General features: G+C 35.5%; 1 protein-coding gene across 2 annotated transcripts in view; it reads right to left on the reverse strand.

The window, feature by feature from the left end:
* Positions 1-19,565, reverse strand: part of LOC117215854 (diacylglycerol kinase 1) — a 153,060-nt gene that overhangs the window by 62,310 nt on the left and 71,185 nt on the right. For both annotated transcript variants that reach the window (XM_033462389.1, XM_033462390.1), the window contains exons 2-3: positions 12,566-12,694; positions 5,964-6,052 (exon numbers count right to left, since the gene is read on the reverse strand). In XM_033462389.1, coding sequence (XP_033318280.1) covers positions 5,964-6,052; positions 12,566-12,629 — 153 coding nt within the window. In that variant the 5' untranslated portion in view covers positions 12,630-12,694. The remainder of the gene's footprint in view (positions 1-5,963; positions 6,053-12,565; positions 12,695-19,565) is intronic.

The raw sequence follows: 19,565 nt of genomic DNA on the forward strand, positions 1-19,565 counted from the left end.
AAATTTATACCGCGTATCATTCGATATGATGATATCGGTTATCAGGAAAATTCCCGATCGATCGCTAGATCGCTAGATGCTAACACTAGAAATGCTCCAGCAGTCAAAATGACTGGTTCTACAATTTTATTTTAAAATTCCTACTTCACGTTATATTTTTTCCGCAATGATGTAATGAATATAATGCATTTTATTTTGTCTTTTATATATTCAAACTGAAAATAATTTGATATTGAAGCTACTTATACCAGTAGCAGTCAAAATGACGCACTTGTCAGTGTAAAAGGGTCCTGCAATCTGTTTATCGAACCCCAATTAACCAGTTTCCTCGTTTTCTACAACTTGCGACACGTTTTTCAAATTTATACCGCGTATCATTCGATATGATGATATCGGCTATCAGGAAAATTCCCAATCGATTGCTAGAAATACCACAGCAGTCAAAACGACTGGTTCTACAATTTTCTAAATGTGTCAACCCTTGTTTAGGTCGATCGTGGTCTCAGATGGATTAATAATACCAAAAATGCACTACATAACATGGAATTGCTTCTGTAAGAAAGTAATAAATCAATAAATATAAAAATATTCTATTATTATGCATTTTTTAAAGACCAGTCAGTTTGACCAATTTTGGTAGAAATAGCTTCGTGTTAACAATCGGTAGTTGTAGTGTTAATTAATGAAAACGGGTAAGAGAGTAAGAGAGGAGAAAGAAAAGAAGATGTGGATATGAAGGAATCTCTTGCGTAATATTTGCTCAGGGCGCTGGCGACGTAATCGTGAAAGGGAAATAAATATAGAAGTGTAAGCTAGCTCGATATAAAGGATCGTTATCCTGGTACCGGATAACGATGTATACTCGCCTTTCACGGCTTCCCCCGTGGTTGATGCGCCACTCGACAATCCATCAGTCAAGGAACATTATCAGCTATCGCTTCGACTACGATAACAACCCTTATTCTCATAGTTTTATCATTGCGTCCGAGACTGTCATCGTAAGTCCCCCTAATAACCGATTATTATTAACGTTATGTCTTGACAAACATTGAAAACTATTCTCTGTTAGAACCTTTGTCAATGGATATCAATGATACATTATGTTTATGTTATTGGAGTTTGGGAGTAAACGTGACCGGTCCATTTTGTTGATTTCTTAGTTTTGATCTAAATTGGTGTCAATGATATTTGATTAAAAGTAAACCGTTTATTAAGTTCAAAGATATGGTAGGTTGCAAATGATAATAGATCAGGATTTTGAGAATTTTAATTTAGAACTTCCATAGTTAATACAATAACATCATCTATAGTTTCACAAGTAATTAAGTCGTAACTTTATTTTCGTAGTAGACATAGATATATTTAACAATATTTACAATCTCAATATAATTATATTACGATTTCTAATATTTTTATAATCATTATAACAACCTGAATATTATAAAAATATGATGATTCTTCTGATTCTTTTCATACGGATAAATTAGCTAATTTACTTGCTTTAAAGTTTTCCACGTGTTGATTATGTTAATTTCATAGTTGTTGCAGATTATATTACTCGAGTATTCACGGCTGAATATTTCACGCAGCACGGTGGTTAAATTCCAGACGACAGTCAAGAGTTTAAAGTTACGTTGCCACTGAGGCTCGGATATCAAATTCCCGAATAAAAAGATACAAGTAAAGAGTGACAAGTTGTTTAGCAAACATTGATGATTTAAAATCTAGCAACAAAATGGATAACATCGTGACATCGTTCTGTTGCGCGTTTACCGTGGAACAAGAGGCTAGTAGAAACATTCGCTTTGAAAGCGAAACGTCTACAGGATTTAGCGTAACCTTAGCAGCTAAAATCAGCGAAGTGAATTTTTAACGAAACTATTCGAAGACCACGAAGGAAGACTCGATGAGTCATAGTTTTCGTGTCTTATAGCGGAGTAGATAATTTTAAAATTCAATATGCTGTCAAAGCTGCCTTTTGATCGACGTGAGACTAATTGTGTTGTTGATTTTTTTTTACAAAACATTGTGGTTTAATAAGTGGATACAACAGAATATTTACTAATAATTCGTTCAAAATATTTTTAAACAATTTAGACGAAGGTTTAAACTTTTTTATTCGTATTTTTAACCGTCTATGCTCTTCTACTGATAATGCGTAATGTGTTACCAGATTTTTGTCTTTCTTTTACCGATATAAAATCGAAAAGTGAAAAAACAGCTATTGTACAAACAAATTCACAGACATTTACAATCATTTTCTCTTCGGAGCATAACACTGGATCTCGAAAATTGCACATTCGTTCATTTTAGATTTCAAAATTCCCATTCATTGTTCTGGTATTGAACGAGTGTTTAAAGAATTTTCAGAATATAAAGGATTACAAAATTTAGATCTTCGAGTAAACGGACAGTCACTCTTTTGAACTAAATTGAACTAACAATGAATTTCCTAAACAATGATGATTTATTTACATATAGCTACCATATAGCTATTAAGTAAAATCTATGAAATTTATTCCCAGACATGGTACAATATATCGCATATTATTCACTGACATGCGCTAAGCTATGCGCGTCTAGAACGAAGCAACGTATAAAGCTGGCGGATAAGGTATAATCGTTACCTTTGACGGAAAATCTCGTGGCCATAAAAGGTAAAGTCACCGGTCTTGCTGTGACTTGATGCCGCATTTCATACAGTACAACCGCTTTAATACATCGACAAATATGCAATCGATATAACTGTATATGTGAACTACACGCAAAGGGTTAGAACGTGTTAGTATGCATCGAGGAAACACGCGTCCCATAAAATCCGAAACTATTCCTGTAGCTATTACAGTGGGAATATGTCTGGGTCCACGGGAACAGGTGCGAGTTATTGCGAGTTTATACCGCACGATGTGCTTTACGTACATGTACTTGTGTTTTCGCACACACTGTTCACGTTTTCGCCCCCAAATCGACGCTATCACACTCGAACGTGCGTCGTTTGGTCCAACAGGGATCCAAATTCGTTTTATTTTTCCTATCGACAAGAGTGTTATCGTTAAAAAAAATATTGACTCTTGACGATTAGTTAAGCAAACTGTGTTATTTTATCGACAGAACTTACTATACTATTATAGTATAACTTATTCGAGTTTCCGTGTAAATACTTAAATTTCAGTGTATTTTGCATTTATTTACAAAATTATACGAAACATATGTTGCTATCAATAATCAAAGCAAAACAATTTGTCTCGCTTGAAAAAGTTTGAAATTGCAACGTGCAACGAATTTGGAGAGAAACTCCACTTAGAATTTTGTTTGATTAGAAAACTTTTTCCTCGAAATTCTACATATGAAGATAAAGGCAATTATTATTGCTATCTAACATTTCTAATTGATAACAATATATATATATATATATTGTTATCAATTAGAAATATATATATATATATATGTATATGTAAATATATATATATATATATATATATTCCTAATCTTTTGCTTATATATACAGGGTGGTTGGTAACTGGTGGTACAAGCGGAAAGAGGGTGATTCTACGCGAAAAAAGAAGTCGAAAATATAGAATAACAATTTTTCGTTTGAGGCTTTGTTTTCGAGAAAATCGACTTTGAATTTTCGCTCGGTACGCCTGCACTTTATCGCGTCTCGTTATAACGGATCTCACTGTAGATCGTTCTCTCGATTAACGTTATTTTTTAATTTTTTAATTTTTTTTTTTTTATTTTTCCATCGAGACAACGATCTACAGTGAGATCCGTTATAACGCGTACCGAGCGAAAATTCAAAGTCGATTTTCTCGAAAACAAAGCCTCAAACGAAAAATTTTTATTCTACATTTTCGACTTCTTTTTTCGCCTAGAATCACCCCCTTTCCGCTTGTACCACCAGTTATCAACCACCCTGTATATTCTCAATATTCGGCTTACAATATGGAATATAGAATAAAATATAGTCGAAAATATAGAATAAAAATTAGATCCGTTATAACGTATAGAAGTGAGATCCGTCATAACGAGACGCGATAAAGTGCACGCGTACCGAGCGATAATTCAAAGTCGATTTTCTCGAAAACAAAGCCTCAAACGAAAAATTGTTATTCTACATTTTCGACTTCTTTTTTCGCGTAGAATCACCCCCTTCCGCTTGTGCCACCAGTTACCAACCACCCTGTATATTATATCTGTAGCGGCACATGAGTTAGAGGATAATTCAAATCATGTTGTTGTTTTGCCTCGGAGTATCAAGATCGTTGGGATACACGTAATGCAAGAATGAATAGACAACGTCGAACAAAGACGAATTTGAATTTTCCGACTCTCCTCGACCAGTATAAATAAACGGACGCGATCGTAAGGAAGAGAGTTATCCGTTAGTCCTGCGAATCAGTTATCAACCAAGTTATCTAACAGTTATCGATCAGTATGTACGAGTATCTATCGAGCATTTATCGAGTATTTATCGGCGATTTTATTTTCCGACTTATACACTGTACGAGCGTCTCAGCGAATATTGTCCGTATGCTAATTTATTGAATTATTTTTAAATATATTCGATGGTTTCAACAACGAGCAATCTCGTGCAATAAATCTCACGGTCAAACATTCTCTACACAAGTCCTCTATATATCCAAAGAGAAAATAACTAGACAAATATACGAAGAATCAAAAATAAAATAATCATTGCGTGATTATGTTCGAACGTGATTCAGAGACGTTTACGAGAGAATTGCAACGATTATTTGGTTACGCTATTATCCGCCTGCATTCTGATCGTTTTATTTCGCATGAATTCCGAGGTCGACGAAGCGGAGGCAAAATGCAGATTGCGAACGCATTATTTCGTGTATCGGTGGAAATTTAGTCGACGCGCGACTACTTTCAACGACTGTACGAAAAAATGTAAAAAAAAAAATTGTAATGAAATTACGTCGTGCTCTCGGAATTAAAGCTTTCAAGCACGCAGCGTATTACTCGACCGTTTGCCACTTTGCTGAATTTTCGTGCTATTGCGATGACGTTGATTCATCCAATTATTTTCTCTGTTTCTTTTTTAAAAACGCGCACGTTTCATGAATATCGTCCATCCTCCGGGAGTATTTCATTCACGCAACTAAGAATAGTAAAGCTAAAGATTAAGTTGAAACTGACCAAGAATTAATGAGAACCGTTTGACGTTTTCAACAACGTTTCTTTATTTTTCTCTATCATCATTAGCCGTATCGTTCTTTTTCCGGCGACTAATTTATTCTCATGTTCAAATGACACCGCGATAGCATCTTGATACTTAGCCGAATTGTCGAGGGAATATTTTACAGGTAACGTAATTTTAAAAGCTTCGGTAGAAAAATTGATATGGTAATATTATAAGTTGTGGATAAAGAGAAAATCTAATAGAGAAATCTTTATGCTCCTATACGTTACGCTATTGTATACTCGTAAGACTTTGAATGATTCACAATAGAATTCTTTAGGCAAATATTGACGTTAGGCACCGTTTCTTGTACTCATCAAAGAAAATGCACTTTCCCACTGCCAATGAATCCTTCACAATATTACACATATTTAGTTTGTTGTATGCGAAATGTTCCATAATTATATTTAATAAGTTATATTTGTTAAATTTTATCCTTGATTATTAATCATATTTGCTATAAATAACGTAAATTCTTATAAGAGAGTTATGTAGAAGTTACTTTGATGTTTTAAAGGAACTATACGAATGGTTACGGTTTTATTTGTAAAAATAACATTTTCGTATGAATTAACTCAAAATAATTCTCCTACATGGCAATAATTTAATTTCCCATTCAAATTGGTAAAGTCGGAAAGAAACGAAGACGAGTGGGCGATAAAACCATAACAAATATTAAAGAGCCAGAGTAAATTTCAAATTCAACGAGAAGATTGATTCAACGGTATAATCAATAGAGAATTTCGACTCAACTTACACCATCTGGATGATATTTCGGCGCACCGCTGGGCGTTGTGTTTGATCCACAGAATTCGGTGAGGACATCTTGTAGCTTTCGCGCAGAATCTGAAACAATGAAGTTAAAAGCAACTGTGACTTGCCGTACGCAGTACCGGTGGCTTCCTGTTTACCGGAACAGAAAATACAATTTCCAGAGTAGCAATGCAATGGCCGAAGAGCGCATTGTGTTCTCTGCTTAGAATCTACAATGAAATTACGTTCGACCTCGTAGTTGCGAAAATTTTACAATTCTACACATTTAATAAAAAAAAAAAGAAGAAATCGCCACCCTATTAAACAACAATAATAATTAATACCTAACGATAACAATAAAACAACTTTAGCTTATGAAATTTCAAAAGATACGTGTTTTCTCAGTCGCGAATTAACGAAACGATCGAATTTCCTGATCAAAACACACGTTGCTTGTAGCTTCAAAAATAGCTAAACTACTTGCTTGTTCGTATAACGTATACATAGTCAGTGGCAGTATACAAGTCCTAAATGATTCATCCGACACTGATCTCTAACGATAAATAAGAGATACTTTCCTTCTTTCCTTCATCTTGAAACTGATATCACTTTTTAGTTTCACACGATATCTTTTACAATATTTCTTCTACAAAACCTCAGTTTTTTGCCTGTTTCTCTGTTATTAATTGATAACAATTAACTGATTAACTGATGAACTCATTAACTGATTATTACAGGATAAGGAGTATCCTGTAATACACGGGTACAACTATGTCAGTGAATATCGTACTACTGTAAATGATATAGGTATTTGTTTATAAATATATACAGCAAGTGCAATGCAATTTGTACCTTTTAACACATTGTTGACCGGCAATTTTACTGAAAATTTATCTCATGTCACCGGCTATTATTTCGTAATTGCATGTGCAAGTAAAACAATATAAATAAACTTTAATAAATTTTATTTATTATTCAACTTTTAATATTTCTTTTTCCTATGATAAACAGTGTAACAATCACCTACGTGTAATGGTACGCAACAGCTTTTGCAAATATATCCAGTTTCGCTGCGTTTTTCTTTCGAAGAGCATACTCTGCACGCTCTAGTCGGATTTGTTTTTCTGCCAGTGACTATTTTTTCTAAGACGTGGTTTCTCAGTTGTCCGGAAAGCCTGAAGGGTGCATCATTATGAGAAGCTGTTTTAGAAATTCGAGAAGCGTCAGGTGCAATGCTGCGTTCCTTGGAATCCACAGTTATCCATTCTCTAGCTATTTCCAGTAGAAAGTTGTTGTATCTTGTTTTATTTTTTGGCAGATAGGTCTCTGACCATAAATAAGAGATACTTTCCCTCTTTCCTTCATCTTGAAACTGATATCACTCTTTAATTTCACACGATATCTTTTACAATATTTCTTCTACAAAACCTCAGTTTTTTGCCTGTTTCTCTGTTATTAATTGATAACAATTAACTGATTAACTGATGAACTCATTAACTGATAACGACAAGGACAAGGAGTATCCTGTAATACTCAGGTACAACTATGTCAGTGGATATCGTACTACTGTAAATGATATAGGTATTTGTTTATAAATATATACAGCAAGTGCAGCGTATTTGGAATATCAGTTTGTTTAAGAAGAATAAACAATTACAGCACAGGATACCAAGAAAAAAAAAGTGCGCAATATTATAAAGAAACTAATAAATTTTTATATTCCAAACTTTCAGTAACAATGGAAAACAAAAAGTATGTGAACTTTTGATGTAAAAATAGAGAAGGGTAATGATTTTGTTACGGTGCAGACAATTTGAACTAGCGGTATTGCAATTTACCTTTGTTATAAATATAAAAATAAAGAACAAGTAAATAATAAAATTATTTCCTCTTGGGATTTAATCGAGTAGGAAATTCACAGCATAGGAATAATTATCTTAGATAAATATCAATCTTATGTCTCAAAATTTGTTTGTAGTAGTTAGACGTGTAATTTTCCGCAGTCATAACATATTTAATACAATGCAGCCACATTTCACTCATGAAGCACTGCAACCGCGTTTCTCCTCTCTTGCCTTCGCTGTAATTCACGTTGTAAAAGAGATACATAGCATTCTCGGTAAGTTTATCTTACGTATTCTGAATTAGCAATATCACATAAAAATCTAAAATTCCACGTCAGATTTTGTATCCTCGAAATATTCGCAAAATTGACATGAAACCATAGAATTAATATACAAACGAGTAGATTAAATGATCTTAGTATAAAGTTTTGACGTATTCTAATCACTACCACAGCGAAATAATTGCTGAAAACCATTCGCAATTTGATATTCTTTTACCCTGCAAATAGAATCGAAAATTTCAAAATTACGGTTAGTTCACAAATATCATTGGTTCACGGGTCATTCGCCCTTATTATTTGTGACGTTATAGATCAGATGACGTTACTAGTTTTTTAGATATTTTGGTATTCCAGATTACCAATAATTTCCAAAAACGCTGCACTCCCTCTATATGTTAGGTTGTTCGAAAAGTGTCTTTCTTTTGCAACGATGCATTTTTATACAAACATGAAACCTAATCTGTCAAACGTTGTGATCTTTACTTTGATAGAACAAAATGATATAAAACGAAAAAAGTTGTGCATCAGTTATTTCCTTATAAAACGAAAGAAACTTTTCGGACGACCTAACATTATACGGAAACCTGTGGTGTTCTCTGCGACGATTCCACGATCATTATAATTAACAGCTAAAGGAAAAAACCTCACGACGAGAACTTTCCGCAAACGAATACAACGGTACCGTACCGTATACATTTGGCTGAGCTTCAGCGCCTTATGCTACTTAACACTGAAACCCATTTGAAACGATTAACGCACGGTGTGCATCATATAATTGCTGATACAACCTAACCAATGATATTGTATGGATTTTACCACCTTACTACCGTAGTACGTAGCTGCTTAAATTCCAATAAATCCGTGTAGTAATTCTGACAGAACAGGTAGAGCCTTTGCCAGTTCCACCAGAGGGAAAAATAATAGATCTGGCCAAAGCAAAGGAAAAAGATATGGAATTTAGGGTTACACCCAGCTCGAGAAACCAGAACCAAGTATTGGGTTGGCGATTAAGTGATTGCATATTTTGTCAATACCATCTAATGACAAAATCCGCAATCACTTAGCTGCCGATCCAATACACACTGGGAAATCGCAAGGCTGGGTCATTTGAGTTTGGGCGGAAGAAATATATTGGAATTTAGGCGAACGCTTATCTGTATATCTATTTCAACAATTACAGTCAAGTGAACAGACAGTGGAAATAAATATCAACGAAGTTTCGTTAAATATAGTTTGTTTACAAGAAAATGTAAATACTAATTTCAATTATTTACCCAATGATTGATATAAGGATATACAGGGTGGTTGGTAACTGATAGTACAAGCGGAAAGGGGATGATTCTACGCGAAAAAAGAAGTCGAAAATATACAATAAAAATTTTTCGTTTGAGGCTTTGTTTTCGAGAAAATCGACTTTGAATTATCGCTCGGTACGCGTGAACTTCACGTCTCGTTATAACGGATCTCACTGTAGATAGTTGTCTCGATTGAAAAATTAAAAAAAAGAAATTAAAAAAATTTTTATTCTATATTTTCTATATTTTCTATTCTATATTATTCCATCGAGACAATGATCTACAGTGAGATCCGTTATAACGAGACGCGATAAAGTGCAGACGTACCGAGCGAAAATTCAAAGTCGATTTTCTCGAAAGCAAAGCCTCAAACGAAAAATTGTTATTCTATATTTTCGACTTATTTTTTCGCGTAGAATCACCCCCTTTCCGCTTGTACCACCAGTTACCAACCACCCTGTATATCACTAGTACGGGCTCGATTAAACTATGTTACATAATAATACCTACTTCCACTACCTATCCATTTATTGTTATTCCTGACTGTATACATATACCAATTTCTTCGACTATGCTTCTTACCGCAAACCGGTCTTTATCGATAGGACGCTTGACCCAGCCAATGAACAAACTTCACCGGGACGAATGTCAACAGTTCGTGGTGGTTCTGGCGTTGGCAATTAAAACGATATCGACGCAATATTACTCGGTTCGTGGAGTAGAGGCTGAGCTTTCGAACGAATAGCCAGGCATAGAGAAAAAAGGGACGACAAGGGATAAAGGCGCGTTTTCGCTCGGTTTATTGGCCAGGTCTGGCCGCAAGGAAGAAGGAAAAAGCACGAGAGCTATAGAATAGAAAGACAATCGATCGGACATCTGGGATTCAGTTGTTTGCAGAGGAAACAACACCGATAAATTGACTAATAATAGCAGACCATTGGTCTAATCTACCAAACATCGATGTTATAATGCACTTAACGAGCAAGATATTTTTAGGTAGTCGACATTTTCGAGGCGATTGACAAGAACTATGATGGATCGCGCACCAACGTTTCGCATGATTAACGGCCCCGTTCGGAAACTCACGTTTCCGCACCAAAATCGGGAAATTGGCTGTTGCTCTTCTCAAAAATGGCAAATCTGTGTTCAGGATATTGGATAGCAATCGGAATTTTTCTTTTTTAATTTTCCACTTGTTACACAAATCGTTAACTTTTTAGATACCGTTGAGATTGACTGATTGAAGAACGAGTGGATGAATTTGCAATAGAAAAGTATATTAAAATGAATAAAGCTACAAGTATAAGTAACGTAGTATCGCAGATAAAAGACCTAAGAGATATCGGCTGAACCATAAACAATGTCGCGAGAAAGTCGAAGTGCCGACAGGCCTATCAATGTGTCGTCGGTCCTTCAATCGAATAGTTTCGTGAAAAAGGACTACGCGACCTTGGTCAAGAGCAGATGCGGAACACGTGCGTGGTGGGCTTAAGAAAAGACAAAGGGGTGCTAAGGGAGAAAGACGAATTAACGGTGAGTGTCAGTGGAGAAGCCAGGGAGTGTGAATCGACAAGTCAAGGAGTGTGAGTTGTGTTGTCGAGATAATGTTGCTAATGTTGTCGACAGAGTGTGGTACGCGTGAGAGAGAGAGAGAGAGAGAGAGAGAGAGAGAGAGAGAGAGAGTGTTGGATCCGTGGCGACGAGAGTTGAAAATGAACCATTGAGTTATCTAAATTATAGTACGTTATTGTGATTAGTTCCTGTTAAACAATCATCGTTTCCTGTTTAATCGACATGTGTACAATCCATTCATTGTAAATAAATCATAATAGTTTACGTTACTACGGTATAATGTATAAGTTTATGCTGATTCATATCCTTACAATACAATGGAATCGATAGGAAGCACGTTCATAGATTTATAGCAAAAGGACATTACCAAAAAAGTTAATCTTATAGCTTTAGCTAGAGAAGAAACATAAACAGAAATCTGTTTATTAGTTCTTTTGCTCCTAGACCTTGCAACCCAAAACATAATGTATATTCAAGGGCACAATAATATGGACCTCTGCTTATTTAGAATATTTCTGCGTAATAGCAGTCTCCAGGCCACGGATGTACATAAATAAAGATGTAGAGTTTTTCTTGAAGTAGTTACTTCAACAGATACAGTTATTTCTTTATGTAAAAATATTCTCTGTCTTTCTTGTATGATGTATTGCATCGATGACACTTTAAATTGGCAAAATAATAAGTAGAAATGGTTAACTATGGCCAGACAAACAAATACGTACTACTTAAGCGCAGTTTTCTCTAAAGTGAATAACGAAGGCAATGTGGTTTATGATGTCAATGAAATAACGTAATAGGTACTAGGTAATTTCGTTTGGCTTACACAAGAAAAATGCAGTTTCGAAATTTAAAAATTCTGAAGACAAACGTGTCGTGCAACGCGGCTGGAATAAATTCCGCTTCCTTCCAGCCGATGTCGCGTGAATTTCCATAATTCCATAAACAATGAACCCGACATTTCATGACTTTCAGTTGACATCCTCGAGATTCACTTTATTAGACGCGTTTATGCGTTGCAATCGTTTTTGCAATTTTACAATTTTACGTGTTAAGTTTAAAAACATTGTTATTTTATAAGATGTTAGATCGTTGCATAAGTTTCGCTGTTATTTTTTTATCAAAAATTTCATCAAAATCATTTAATCTTATCGGCAGGTTGAACGGAATTACTGAAAAGTATTATCAATTTAGAAATCCGAACCAGCATCGCACTGACTGCTCTTTCCTTGAACCTTGAACTTCACTTCTTCTTATGTTTCAAAGCTGAATTATTGCAATATTTTCAATTGCCACATTGTTCATTTACCGCTTTTTACGAGGTTCGTAAAATGTTCATGTAATGTTCGAAATCTTCACTTGGGTTCTCGATTGCCATTCTTTCGCCACACCCTTAATCTTCCTAAGATTCACATCCATCTAAATGCAAACAACTCTTTTCATGCACGCAACACGAATGAGCAAACAAAGTAACATTTTTCGTTCGCTCGAAAGATAAAGAAACTGTATCAGTGCAAACTCATTGCACAAATGACACGATCTTTCCTTGACCAGCGTCGCTTCGGTAACAAAGTTTGCTAAACTCGCAACCAGCCGTCCGTTTCACTTTTTACTTACAAACTGCTAAATCCTGGAGCTGTTGAAATTCTGCCGGTGAGAGCTTATCCCAGTGAAAGGCCATCCTTACTTCTGGTCTTTGTCTCCCGCAGGACGAACGCCCAGTTGTCCAACGCTGAAAGTCGTCACCTGTAGATGGAAAGATATCGCTGGATTAGGGAAAGCTTTTCAATCCCATTGTACGCGAAGATATTGGCGCACAAAAGTCTCATATGCTATAAATTCACGTGATAAGGTCGACTGCTTTAATAAACAATTTCAAAGTTTCAAGTTCCTTGAATATTTTCAACATCTTTGCAATAATTTTTTCAAGGTTTTCAACATCTTTGCGATAATTTCTTCAAAGTGTACTTTTCAAGCAAATGTTGCAAAGTAATATAATAATACGTAAAGCGTAACGTGCTATCTTTTTTGGCGGTCTGAAGACTAGCGACAAAGTACACTCGCGGCTACTTAACGTCCGCTTTACACGATAGACGAGACCTTTTTACCTTGCATCGACAACCATCGCTCAAGTTCGTTCTTTTCCTTCTGATGAATATTTCACATGTTTAAAATGAACGTTCAAACATTCATCCTAAACGTGCAACGCGCATTATTACACGAATAACCCGGTCGCGATTATTCGATAAATGCCAGGTAATTACCTCGTAAACACGCTCGTTCCAACGCTCGCTGTAATTTGTGCAATAAATGCTTCACCGATATGAGTTGTAATCGTTGTAATATGTGTAATTGTAATCGTGTATATGTAGCCGTAAACTTGTAAGAAATTCTATAAAAACGACATTTTTTATTTCTCTCTTATTTTTCTCTCTTCTTCGGAACTTTTATTTGTAGAATTGTATTTTTCCTTGAATTTTCTAGGTTGGAAACTTCGGCTACGGAGCTTCGTAAATTTAAGGACCACCAGCCTATAAAGCATTTCACTTGAATATCCGTTTTACCTTTTTAGAAAACCTGTCGCGTCCCTTCCTCTCTCTCTCTCTCTATTCGCATCAAATGGAGTAAACTGCGGTCCTCTCGGACCAATTTCTGACGACGCGAGACGTGCATTGAAAACAAGGAATCCAGATTTTTCAAGAATACAATTCCCTTCAGCTTTCCACGTATGAGTTCCTCGAAACATACACTGATCGACTGCGTATATTAAAAAGTATAAAAATTCGATGTTACGAGTATTATTTTTTTAAATTTAGGGTGTCTATAGAAGCTGCTCAGAAGCCACATTCACGTAACTTCGTAAGTTGAAACGCAGAAAGACTATAAACACTATTTTTTAATATAGACTTTACTATTATTTGTGCAACCTTCTTGCAATATACGAATTTCCAATAAATGAACTATAGAAACAACTTATTTTTTTTTAGTATCGAACACTAATCCTGTACTTACGTAACGAAACTGAGAAATTGTCAACAAATTGAGTTAATCGGTTTTGGCTTCTCACAAGCTCACATACGTATGTTGTAAAAAATATTGTAAGGTACAAATATCACAATTTGTACCTTTTAACACATTGTTGACCGGCAATTTTACTGACAATTTATCTCATGTCATCGGCTATTATTTCGTAATTGCATGTGCAAGAGAAACAATATAAATAAACTTTAATAAATTTTATTTATTATTCAACGTTTAATATTTCTTTTTCCTGTGATAAACAGTGTAACAATCACCTACGTGTAATGGTACGCAACAGCTTTTGCAAATATATCTAGTTTCGCTGCGTTTTCCTTTTGAAGAGCATACTCTGCACGCTCTAGTCGGATTTGTTTTTCTGCCAGTGACTATTTTTTCTAAGACGTGGTTTCTCAGTTGCCCGGAAAGCCTGAAGGATGCATCATTATGAGAAGCTGTTTTAGAAATTCGAGAAGCGTCAGGTGCAATGCTGCGTTCCTTGGAATCCACAGTTATCCATTCTCTAGCTATTTCCAGTAGAAAGTTGTTGTATCTTGTTTTTTTTTTGGCAGATAGATACAGTACGTTTTATATGCATCGAACAAGGTGCAGTTTATCAGAAGAAATGCTAATTTTTTCGACCACTTTAAAGTTTTTCGTAAAATACTGCTGTTCGCCAAAAACTGATCTGCACGATCTACCCCCTCCATGTGCTTATTGTATTGTAATATACACGTAGGTTTAATGATATTTTGCTGACCTAATATCAGGTTCGCTATCTTCTGATACAGTATCATTTTCCAAGTCACCACGATTTGATTCACAATCACTCGGACAATCAGGTAAAACATCAGCGTCTAATTCATTGAAAGACTCTTCATTGGTACGTTCCGTCATCGTTGAAATTTTGTTTACAACAAAGGACGCAACTTGACGGGTCTTATGAGCGAGAGACACAGCTCGAGGTATGTTGACCAACAATTGCACTGTATCATCACCATCAGCGCACTGAGAAAACGACGCTGACGCGAGAAAAGCGCATCATGAGTTTACTCGTGGTCGGTCGACATTGTGTTAATATTAATATAAATTTATATAAATTATAATTTTATAATATTAATATAAATTTAATGGTGTTGATCAGTGTGACATGTATGTTCGGGATTTGGAGTGGCCGCCTGGTAATTACCGCGACGCTTTATGTGAACCAGATGCGATCCTCGGGCAGGACGACCGTCAAGGGTCTACGCTACCCTAGTGCGGACTCATCATAAACAGTAGGCCTATTGTACAGTCAGGGTACTTTAGGACCCCACTGAGAAAACCCATAAAGCATGCAACTTCTTTATTTTATGCTACATCTCAGGAAGACCGGACACGCGGGTTTCCCCAAGCGTAAGGTCAACCGCGCGCGAACCTTCATGAAGCCCATCCTCAAACATGCGTCTTTACCCAATGATCAGTTAGGAACAGACTTGAGAAACACCCACCACGAACCTTCCTCTACGACAGCAACATCACCAAGAGACACTCTTGCACCAGTACTCTAAGAGTCAATATATAACAGTATTCAGTCAGTGAACATTATATTTTACAGGATTGCCAGTGAACTTAAAGACAGTTGTTTTCAGAGTATTGAGTGGGATAAATAAGGTGAACTAAACCTCGCTCTTTACATTTACTATAATCCTCCACCTTGGGCGCTAGTAACGTACAAGGCTCGCGATACCAACCGATCAGTTGTGCCTGACTGGTCGTTAGTTAGTTGTGTGTCGCAACAATGTATGTCAATCATACATAAAAAAATCTCTACAATGTGTAACAGGAGTACGATTATATCAATTTTCAGAGTGTGTAAATATTTAAAAACAGCGCAACACTCGACAAGGAAGGAAAGAAGAGTAACAAAGAGTTGCCAAAGAGACAGAAGCACCTGACAAAGTTTCCTCTGATCGTTTTCTGTATTCTGTATTTCGTTAGGTACGCAGGTCTATTTGAAATTTTTATAGAATTTCCAGGCAAATTGAATCTCTGCTTTCGATCCAGACATCAGAGGGAAAAAGAAAAAGATTTAAACCTGAGATACGGCTGGGTCGACAAGCGACAGGATTCAAGGGTGAAATTATCGGTTCACGAGCAAATAGTCCAAAAGTTGCCACTTTGTGGTGGAAAAGTTTACGGCTGAATTCCGCGGAATGGCTGCGCGAGAGTTTGTCTCTTATCGGCAACCTCTTCGCAACCGATCTCGCTCGATACAGCGCGGTGTGCCGCGGCGTTAAATAAAACACTGTTGACTATTTGAAAGAGCTAAAGAACGAGATAAGAGAATATTCGTGTGGACGTGGAACGTTCAAACACCAGTGGCGGATTTCATCGATCTGCAAACTAGTTGAGAAAATTGAAAATTTCTCTTCCTGCTTTCTTTCCTTGCAATTTTCGTCGTTACTCACGCGTATGTTGTATTTCGCCAATTATTCTAACAATGCTATCACCCGAAAAGCGAAAATTTTGTTTCTTTCTGAACTTTTTCTTAGCATTCTCGCTGCTGCTGACGTTTACGATGTGACAAACCTGTATCCATCGATATCCCTGCATTGAATACGATGAATATTGTTTTCGTTTTAAAAAGAACAAGATTGATTATTTTAATATTGTTAGTCATCGATTATCATTCGTTCAATAATGATTCATAACTATGTTCAATATAAAATTTGTGATAAACAAAAGAGAATGGTTTCTTAAGCAGGTTTCCAGAGGACTGACCGATTAAATTAACATAAGATAATGGTTGTCACAAGTTTACCAGGATATCCGAGGGGCGATTGATGTTATCTAACGCAAGTACTTGGAATAAGAAATTTTCGAAATTACTCGAGTCTCCAGGGGAACAGAATTAAAAGTTCTCGACTGGAAAAAAAAGAAAAAAGAAAGAGAAGCAAGAGAGAAAGATAAGATTACATGACTGATCTTGGTGAAAAGCTTCTCGTTGTGTTTGTGTAATTAAAAACGATCATTTTTCATTCGAATTTTATTTTTCTTTGTAGACGCTTCATTTTTTTTTTTTTTTTTTTTTTTTTTTTGGTGGCTCTTGAGAAGCTTCTTTATTCGACGATTTCCCCTTGAAAATATTTTCATCTTAGTTTATCGATTATAAAATATTCGATTTATGAAACAAGTAATCTCGTCAGTGATCAAATAGGAATTTTACAAAATCAGAAAGTTTCGTTGCTTTTGTGTAATCGTTATCGTTATAAATTCTATTGTCTTTCTCTTTAGAAACCAAGGTAGATTTTATTGCATTGCGAGGCAAAAGGTCTCCGAAGTATGTTACAACAGACATTTCCTACTATACATTCCCAGGGATTGAATAATTCCGTAAGAACCACGAGGAAATATTACCCAAGAATATTCTCGATAAACACCATGGAATTTTAAATAAAAGCGAAAGAGATACTTTCTACTAAAAAGAGAATTAACATTAAAATTAAATCATTCCTTTTTCCCCGTTAATTTTACACGTTTCGATAAAGTGAAAAAGGCAATATCTATGCATATTTCGTTATTTTATATTTGAAGGGATACTTGAAGGGATATTTATCTTCTTATTGTATCGAATTCCACCATTACGTTGATTTAACGTTAAGAGACAAATTAAGGTGAGAAAACGAGGGTTATCTCTGCTATGAAAATATGAATTTGCATAAAGATTCACAACCTGAGACAATATTTTCCAGGAAATCTCAGGAATTTCAACGAAATTTATGAAATTTATTAGGCTTGTCCAAAAAGTTTCTTTCCTTTCATAAGTTGATAATAGACGAATAACAATTTCTGTTTTATATTATTTTATTGAATTAAATGTGATCCATTTCGTTCTATTTCTATTATCATGTGCGTGCATAATTCGATAAACTAATATAAAACAAAAAACATTGAGCGTCTATTATTTCCTTATAAAACGAAAGAAACATTTCTGACAACCCCATATTTCATATCAAATCAAGTTCTAATGTGATTGTCTCATATGATGCTTATTGATATATTCAATCAAGGAACATTGTGATATGTGGTTTATGGTTAAATAGTTAACCCAAATAAAAATCATAATTGAAGACATAAATTTGCATCAACATTCGTATTCCAGTCATTATAACTATCGGGACAATTAAAACGTTATTTATTCACGGTCAACGACAACTTCCTATACGCACACAACACACATCTTCTTACATTCCCGCCCTCAATCTCGATATTCTCAATAACTCTTTATAATCCTGTGTAGGATACTTTTTCCAAGGCGGATAGGGCACATAAGGTATAAGGTAACCGGGGTTACTATATTATATTGTTCGCAATGCGTATTTTGTAATTTTGACAATACTCGCCAATCAGTATTTGTATTAGGTTGTCCGAAAAGTTTCTTTCGTTTCATAAGGTGATAATAGACGAACAACAATTTCCTTTTTATATTATTTATTGAATTTGATTTGTTCGCAAAGCGTATTTTGTAATTTTGACAATACTCGCCAATCAGTATTTGTATTAGGTTGTCCGAAAAGTTCCTTTCGTTTCGTAAGGTGATAATAGACGAACAATAACTTCCTTTTTATATTATTTATTGAATTTGATTTGTTCGCAACGCGTATTTTGTGATTTTGACAATACTCGCAGCAATACTTGCCAATCAGTATTGGTATCAGGTTGTCCGAAAAGTTTCTTTCGTTTCATAAGGTGATAATAGACGAACAACAATTTCTGTTTTATATTATTTTATTGAATTAGATGTGATCCATTTCGTTCTATTTCTATTATCATGTGCGTGCACAATTCGATAAACTAATATAAAACAAAAAACATTGTGCGTCTATTATTTCCTTATAAAACGAAAGAAACATTTCGGACAACCTAATATCATAATAAAACATATCACGGGCTTACGTGTAATCTATTTTATCATATTAATGTGTTCATTAAAAAATATAACGCGTTCGTTAAATAAAATTCGTCTGGAAAGATTTAATTTCGTTCGTAGAAGTATCAATTTCCATAAAGATCTACAGTGCGATATTACCATAGCTTATTGCTATATAGCTGGAGATATACAATGTGATATAACCATTGCTTGCGAGCAAATATTCATCGCTGTGTTTTCCAAGAACCGTAAAGCGACTTTACGTCATTGCATCGATAAGCTCGCTACTCGAACATCCTTACAGCTTAGGTAAGATAAATCTGGTTGGAACGGGTTGACAAATATCGATGGCTCGTCACGAAACCGATCGAGGGTAGCAAAATGCAACTGGCTAGGGTGCGACTCGAATCGAACGAATATTCTCTATTCGGATGGAGGAACTGCCGCTTCTCAGAGCTTATACATTCAGCGTGATGTCACCGTCGGGCAACGTAGGTCGATATATCATGCGGGTAACGGGCGAGATAGGAAAATATGCGGACATTTTCGATCGATCGACGCCCTGTCAAAGTCGGGGCAAATGCACGTATCTGCGTTTGGAAGTGGAATATTGAATCGCCTGTTTCTCTTATCAACTACATTTTACGAATACAAATTGGAAACCGCGCAATAAAAAAGAATACGAAG

This window comes from Bombus bifarius, unplaced genomic scaffold (assembly GCF_011952205.1).
Source record: "Bombus bifarius isolate JDL3187 unplaced genomic scaffold, Bbif_JDL3187 scf7180000009832, whole genome shotgun sequence".
NCBI classification, from domain to species: Eukaryota; Metazoa; Arthropoda; class Insecta; order Hymenoptera; family Apidae; genus Bombus; species Bombus bifarius.